The sequence below is a fragment of the Oncorhynchus gorbuscha genome, unplaced genomic scaffold, assembly GCF_021184085.1.
Source record: "Oncorhynchus gorbuscha isolate QuinsamMale2020 ecotype Even-year unplaced genomic scaffold, OgorEven_v1.0 Un_scaffold_3221, whole genome shotgun sequence".
NCBI lineage: Eukaryota > Metazoa > Chordata > Actinopteri > Salmoniformes > Salmonidae > Oncorhynchus > Oncorhynchus gorbuscha.
In genome coordinates this window covers 1,598-10,000 of record NW_025747526.1, presented here as the reverse complement: position 1 = coordinate 10,000, position 8,403 = coordinate 1,598, and the positions used below count along the sequence as shown (strand labels likewise).

Here is an 8,403-nt window from a genome sequence, read left to right as displayed (position 1 = left end):
ATGGAGGGGAGTAGAGGAGGGGAAGGGGAACCATTAGGGGTCTGACCTCGTACGTGCCTGCCTCTTAGAGCTACTGTGCGTTTCCATACTTCTCACGCGGCGGTGAGCCCAGTTGTCACTGTGGACCAGTATACTGTACTGTAGTCTGAGGAACTGAAGGCTGAGGGACAGAATGTGTCTCAGTTTCACAGAGAGAAAGGGGTGGGAAACAGGAAGTCACGTCTGGAAACTCGCACACATCTCACTGATACCCAACACCGCAGATGTAGTAAGCCAGAGACTGTGTCACACAGTGGTGGATGAGGAAGATGTCTCTACACTGGCATTGTGGATAAATATTGTTTTATTATAATCTCTTCATCTAGATATGGAAAGTACCTTTAAAGATGAAGGCAGAGTGGAGAGAGGCCTGACTGTGACCATTACCAACTGTGGCCATGTCACCTTTGTCTGGGGAACAGAGCAGGGGCGGCATGCACCTCAAAGATCTGAGGGGGCACAAAGTATGTGAGGATGGCTGGGGGGGTAGGTGTTCGGCAAAGGACCAAGCCCTTCAATAATTTTGCCTTTTTCAAACACCTGAAACAGCTTTTTTTCTACAATCCCACCCTTCAGTCCCACCATTAAACTCCACTCAACCCCTCCCATCATCCTCCCATCTGTCTCTGTTTGGGTTTGCTTATATATTGTTCAACTGTGCTTTGATGTTTCACAAAAGTTCTGAACCTTTCTATTCTCATAGTTTATACAGATCGTAAGTTAAAGATAAAGATTTTTGTTAAGAGTATTATTATATAGGGCTTCCGAGTGGCGCAGCGATCTAAGGCACTGCATCTCAGTGCAAGAGGTGTCACTACAGTCCTTGGTTCGAATTCAGGCTGTATCACATCCGACCGTGATTGGGAGTCCCATACGGCCCAGCGTTGTCCAGGTTTGCCCGGGGGAGGCCGTCGTTGTAAATAAGAATTTGTTCTTAACTGACTTGCCTAGTTAAATAAAGGTTCAATTTAAATATTATTTATCGATTGACTATGACTTTTTAAATCACCCAGCAGTGCTATTTGCAGAGTTAGCTCCAAATGTTGCAATTCTTCAGCCATTCCTGAACCTGTGAACAAAAACAAGTTACATATTGACAGTACCAAAACAAATGAGCTAATGATTCTGTCTCTTCGCAGCAAAATCTGCAGAGCTGGGATGGTTGTATCCCACATATAGATAAAATGGTATTGGTTGCAAGAAGGTTGTATCATAATCTATTTGAATCCAGCGTTGTTTTGTGTTTTTTAAGTATTTTTTGTCAGTTTATAAACCATGTGCCATGGAATCGGTACATTGAAATCTCTCCCCAACTATTTTGTAATCTATATGGAGCAGCTGTCCATTTTTGGTCCTTAAATAAAACTGCTTTTTAAATTTATCACAATTATCTTTGACCAATGTTGTTCTTTAATGCTGTTATGCAGGTGAATGAGGACCCAAAAGCGACTTGGCGAAAACAGAGTCTTTAATCCAGTAAAGTAAAAATACAATCAAATAAAACAATTTCCACTCGTAATGACGAGAACCGACTGGAGACTTGATCTTGAACTGCAGGTTGCCTCGGGAAGGCACTTGAACGTAGCAGACTCAGACACCTGCTCACCACGCAGCATCTGAGGGAAACACGACACGACAGGGCGATACATAGACACAGCACGGTGAACAATAGACAAGGATCCGACAGGGCAGGAACGGAAAACAAGGGAAGAAATAGGGACTCTAATCAGGGGAAAAGATAAGGAACAGGTGTGGGAAGACTAAATGATTGATTAGGGGAATAGGAACAGCTGGGAGCAGGAACGGAACGATAGAGAGAAGAGAGAGAGGAAGGGAGAGAGAAAAAGGGGAACGAACCTAAAAGACCAGCAGGGGAAAACGAACAGAAGGAAAAGCAAAATGACAAGCTGATATAAGACAAAACATGACAGTACCCCCCCACTCACCGAGCGCCTCCTGGCGCTCTCGAGGAGGAACACTGGCGGCAACGGAGGAAATCATAGATCAAACGGTCCAGCACGTCCCGAGAAAGAACCCAACTCCTCTCCTCAGGACCGTAACGAAAAACGATAAAAAGGGAAACTAGGGTACTACTCTAAAAAAAAAATGAGACACGGGTAGAGAACTGAAAGCTTTAGAGCAAACAGGACCAAACAGGCCAGGAGAGTAACAACTAGGGACAGACTGAGACACAGCAAGGGCAGGAACAAGAACAGGAGAGATGCGATGGCAGGGAACAGACTGAGACCCAGCAAGACCAGGAGCAGAAGCAGAAAAAAAAATTACCAGACTTCTTCTGCGCGCAGTCTGAACACGCAGCCACGAAACGGCGCGTGTCACGCTCCTGAGTAGGCCACCAAAACCGCTGGCGAATAGAAGCAAGCGTACCCCGAACGCCGGGATGGCCAGCTAACTTGGCAGAGTGAGCCCACTGAAGAACAGCCAGACGAGTAGAAACAGGAACGAAAAGAAGGTTACTAGGACAAGCGCGCGGCGACGCAGTGTGCGTGAGTGCTTGCTTAACCTGTCTCTCAATTCCCCAGACAGTCAACCCGACAACACGCCCAACAGGAAGGATCCCCTCGGGATCGGTAGAAGCCACAGAAGAACTAAAGAGACGGGATAAAGCATGAGGCTTGGTGTTCTTAGTACCCGGGCAATAAGAAATAACGAACTCGAAACGAGCGAAAAACAACGCCCAACGAGCATGACGCGCATTCAGTCGTTTGGCATAACGGATGTACTCAAAATTCTTTTGGTCAGTCCAAACGACAAAAGGAACGGTCGCCCCCTCCAACCACTGTCGCCATTTGCCTAGGGCTAAACGGATGGCGAGCAGTTCGCGGTTAGCCACATCATAGTTACGTTCCGACGGTGACAGGCGATGAGAAAAATACGCACAAGGGTGGACCCCATCGTCAGTATCGGAGCGCTGGGACAGAATGGCTCCCACGCCCACCCCGACGCGTCAACCTCAACAATAAACGGTTTAGTGACGTCAGGTGCAACAAGGATAGGAGCGGATGCAAAACGCTTCTTGAAGAGAACAGGACAACAATCATACGACCGGTGAGGAGGAAGGGAGTTGGTTCTGGACCGACTGAAGACCGTGCGCAGACCATGATACTCCTCCGGCACTCCTGTCAAATCACCAGGTTCCTCCTGAGAAGAGGGGACAGAACAAACAGGAGAAATAGCAGACATTAAACACTTCACATGACAAGAAACGTTCCAGGAAAGGATAGAATTACTAGACCAATCAAAAGAAGGATTATGACACACTAGCCAGGGATGACCCAAAACAACAGGTGTAAAAGGTGAACAAAAAAGAAAAAAAGAAATGGTCTCACTATGGTTACCAGATACAGTGAGGGTTAAAGGTAGTGTTTCACATAATATACTGGGGAGAGGACTACCATCCAAGGCAAACATGACCGTGGGCTCCCCTAACTGTCTGAGAGGAATGTCATGTTCCCGCGCCCAGGCTTCGTCCATAAAACAGCCCTCTGCCCCAGAGTCTATTAATGCACTGCAGGAAGCTGCCGATCCGGTCCAGCGTAGATGGACCGGTAAAGTAGTACATGTACTTGACGGAGAGGACCGTCTAGTAGCGCTTATCAGTCGCCCTCCGCTTACTGATGAGCTCTGGCCTTTAACTGGACATGAAATGACAAAATGACCAGCGGAACCGCAATAGAGACAGAGGCGGTTGGTGATTCTCCGTTCCCTCTCCTTAGTCGAGATGCGAATACCCCCAGCTGCATGGGCTCAACACCTGAGTCAGTGGGGAAAGACGGTAGTGTCGGAGAGAGGGGAGACACAGTTAACGCGAGCTCTCTTCTATGAGCTCGGTGACGAAGATCTACCCGTCGTTCAATGCGAATAGCGAGTTCAATCAAAGAATCCACGCTGGATGGAACCTCCCGAGAGAGAATCTCATCCTTAACCTTAGCGTGGAGTCCCTCCAGAAAACGAGCGAGCAACGCCTGCTCGTTCCAGTTACTGGAGGCAGCAAGAGTGCGAAACTCTATAGAGTAATCCATTATGGATCGATTACCTTGACATAGGGAAGACAGGGACCAGGAAGCTTCTTTCCCAAAAACTGAGCGATCAAAAACTCTTATCATCTCCTCTTTAAAGCTCAGATAATTGTTAGTACACTCAGCGCTTGCCTCCCAGATAGCTGTGCCCCACTGCCGAGCCCGACCAGTAAGGAGTGATATGACGTAGGCAATCCGAGCTCTCTCTCTTGAGTATGTGTTGGGTTGGAGAGAGAACACTATATCACACTGGGTGAGAAAGGAGCGGCACTCAGTGGGCTGCCCAGAATAACATGGTGGGTTATTAACCCTAGGTTCCGGAGGCTCGGAAGACCCGGAAGTAGCTGGTGGCACGAGACGAAGACTCTGATACTGTCCTGAGAGGTCGGAGACCTGAGCGGCCAGGGTCTCAACGGCAAGCCGAGCAGCAGACAATTCCTGCTCGTGTCTGCCGAGCATCGCTCCCTGGAGCTCGAGAGTAGAGTAGAGAGAATCCATAGTCGCTGGGTCCATTCTTGGTCGGATCCTTCTGTTATGCAGGTGAATGAGGACCCAAAAGCGACTTGGCGAAAACAGAGTCTTTAATCCAGTAAAGTAAAAATACAATCAAATAAAACAATTTCCACTCGTAATGACGAGAACCGACTGGAGACTTGATCTTGAACTGCAGGTTGCCTCGGGAAGGCACTTGAACGTAGCAGACTCAGACACCTGCTCACCACGCAGCATCTGAGGGAAACACGACACGACAGGGCGATACATAGACACAGCACGGTGAACAATAGACAAGGATCCGACAGGGCAGGAACGGAAAACAAGGGAAGAAATAGGGACTCTAATCAGGGGAAAAGATAAGGAACAGGTGTGGGAAGACTAAATGATTGATTAGGGGAATAGGAACAGCTGGGAGCAGGAACGGAACGATAGAGAGAAGAGAGAGAGGAAGGGAGAGAGAAAAAGGGGAACGAACCTAAAAAGACCAGCAGGGGGAAAACGAACAGAAGGAAAAGCAAAATGACAAGCTGATATAAGACAAAACATGACAAATGCAGGGCTGAGAAAACGTTCCTTACTTTCTCCCCCTTCCACTTGCCTCTTCTGTTTTTGCGGTAATGCTGCAATTAGTTGGTTGTAATTTTGAGTAGAGCAGACATGTCCGTATGTTTTTGTTAGCTGCGTGTGTGACATAACTCCACCAGTCCTATTTATCACATCATTTACAAAGATTATACCATTTTCGGGGGGGGGTTTATTTCTCAAAACATTTTTTCGTTTTTTATCAATGACAATATTTTGAGTTGAACCTTAATATTTGTTGTCATATTTGTTCGGTCTTTTCTGGGGGATTAAACTGAAATTGAAACCAACTTTCTACAGCTTGTTTTATAAATAGCGACTCTAATTTAATTGATAGCCTGAAATGGCTTCTTGGTGTCTTATGAGGTTTGGAGATTGGGAACCTATCTGGGCGAGCTAAAGACAAATTCATAAAAGAAGAGCCAAAAAATACATCATAATAATATAAAATTACAATAATATATATATATTTTTAAACATTTACAGGACAAATCTGAGGGGGAACGAGCCCCTGTGTGCCCCCCCCCCATAAGAACTCTGGATCAGAGGGTCATGGATGGATGCCTTTTCTCTTGGCTGTTATAATGGTCACATCTCAGTATTGATGACTCATTTCAAAGGTCACGGAGACATTGCCAGCAGACTCAACCAGAGGAAAAGAAAGGTGCGACTCCATCTACCACAATTTGATACAAAAATACATTTCCAATGCATGTGTATTCATACTTGATGGATGGAGGAGGATGATGTCCTTCACAGTGAAGTCCCGCGATTGAGCCGCTTCCAGCCAATCAGCGATTAGCGTTAAAAGTAGGACCCAGGCTGCTGGCCAGGCCTCCATCATTGGCTGAGACCTTCCACATGCAGCTGTCTGATTGGTCAACGTCCAGGACACTGTTGAGGGAAATCAATCGGTGAATAAAATATTGAAGGGAAACATCCTCAGAGTTGGAGAAAGACAGCGACAGAGAGAAAGAAAGAGATGGAGATGGATCAGTACATCCGGAGTAGGTGATCAGTTGTCTGTATCTCACTCATGCTGTTGTGTGCGCTGTGCTTTGCTTCATTAACTAAATGTCATCCAGACCCCGACTCAGAGGGCATCCAGTAACTAACCCTATAGTGAATCCTCATGAAGCTAGGATCACAGTCTACATACAGTAAGTGGATTGATGAAGGCTTTTCTCAGGTTGCTTGACCGGGGTAAAGGATTGCTTTGAGGACCGACATATTATATCTATTAAATGTTATTAAATCTGTATTACTGATCTATTACTAAATAATCTATTATAGTCTATATCTATTAAATGTTATTAAATCTGTATTACTGATCTGTTACTAAATCATCTATTATAGTCTATATCTATTAAATGTTATTAAATCTGTATTAATAATCTGTTACTAAATCATCTATTATAGTCTATATCTATTAAATGTTATTAAATCTGTATTACTGATCTGTTACTAAATCATCTATTATAGTCTATATCTATTAAATGTTATTAAATCTGTATTAATAATCTGTTACTAAATCATCTATTATAGTCTACAACTACTAACTATCCCTATTCCCCTCCCATTGAAAACACATTGTAACTGAACAAATGGTTATGGCAGTAAGAGAGCTCCAGCTCTAGGTCAGGCTCCTGGCCCCCACCGGTCACACAGCGACCCAGAGAGGATGGGGAAGTCATGGGGAAGTCATGTTAATAAGACAAAGCTCTACAGCTAAATAACCAGTCAGATTATCGGATGTTCATGTTGTTAATCCCTGACTCTGGACAAAAAGAAGACCAACTAGATTAGAGATGGAATGTCCGTTTTGTTTTCCTATGATATACAGCCTGACGACCAGCCCAGGCCAGAGAGGACAATGGTGGGTCTGCCTGGAGGGAGACTGGTGTCTGCCCCACTAAAGACCATCTTTACTTCCATACCAGTGAGCCTGGTAAATGGGACCAGTACCCATGACAAAGCCCCAAATGCTGGACTCTCTATGGGCTCAGACCAGGGACAGATAATGAGACTTGGTTCTACAATGTATGGGCCAATGGCAGGGGTTTAATTACTCAATCCCGGGTAGAGGGAGCAATACTGATACGGTTGGAATTTTACACCTTGCAGAGATAAGATATTGATGGACTTTATTAATCCCCTTTCTGCCGAAAACGGAAACTTTATTTCCACTATTTACAAAGCCCTCCTTTAACTCCATTTAAAGCCTGGTAATGTGAGACATTTTTTTATTTTTATAATTAATTTATTCACACAATTTACTATGCTAAGTAGTCTTATCCCATATCAGAAAGATAATCAATATTCATTGATTGAACTCCCCAATCTCTAATAAGAAGCCTTGGCGTGCATCATTATTCCATAAAGTAGCTTGAATAAATTAGCAAAAAGCTAGAGGATGACCTTGGCCTTGGCTTGAACATGAAGTCAGATTTATAAGATTGTATTTTTGCCTGCAGCCCATCATGACGACGGTATGGTTGTATTTTTGCCTGCTGTCCTTCATGACGACCGTACGGTTGTATTTTTGCCTGCTGTCCTTCATGACGACCGTATGGTTGTATTTTTGCCTGCTGTCCTTCATGACGACCGTACGGTTGTAAATGTTTGTTTTCTTATAATTTCTCACAGTTTTTCTTAGTATAATATTTAATATAATATTATACTGTTATAATTTGTACTTCAATAACGCTCTAATTATGTATAAATATATTTACGTGCAATCTTCATGAGATACACAGCAGACAATCTAATCCAAACTAAAAGATAAGTATTCTATATTTATTCTATATTTATTCATATCAGATTGATGCACATATAATTCCAAGCACATAATGTAGTTTCCATTCAAGTCTTTCTTTTCAAAGCACGTCAACTAGAATACATTGAGACAGGAACCTCAACTCTCCTTCCTTCCTCTCAACCCTTCTGCCAGAGCTGGAGCAATAAACAGATCTGTCACCAACACTTTATTACCTGCATGCCAGTGGAGGCTGAGGGGAGGACGGCTCAAACTAATGGCTGGAACGGAGTCAGTGGAACGCCATCAAACACCTGGAAACCATGGAAACCATGTGTTGGATGTATTTGATACCATTCCACCGATTCCACTCCAGTCATTACCACGAGCCAGTCCTTCTCAATTAAGGTGCCACCAGCCTCCTGTGCTGCATGCATTCTTTTGGAAATGAAAGAGTGGTTGTTGCGGTAGCATTTTAGCATATAAAGTAAT

The 8,403-nt window shown here is 44.4% G+C and overlaps 1 protein-coding gene across 1 annotated transcript in view; it reads right to left on the bottom strand.

Moving 5' to 3' along the window:
• LOC124027438 (ly6/PLAUR domain-containing protein 6-like) overlaps positions 1–6,050 on the bottom strand; it is a gene marked incomplete at its 5' end in the record, with an annotated part of 14,531 nt that extends 8,481 nt beyond the window's left edge. The window contains 1 exon segment of the mRNA XM_046339868.1: positions 5,883–6,050. Within this exon segment, the coding sequence (XP_046195824.1) occupies positions 5,883–6,000 (118 nt within the window).
• Between the last annotated feature and the right edge of the window lie 2,353 nt (positions 6,051–8,403).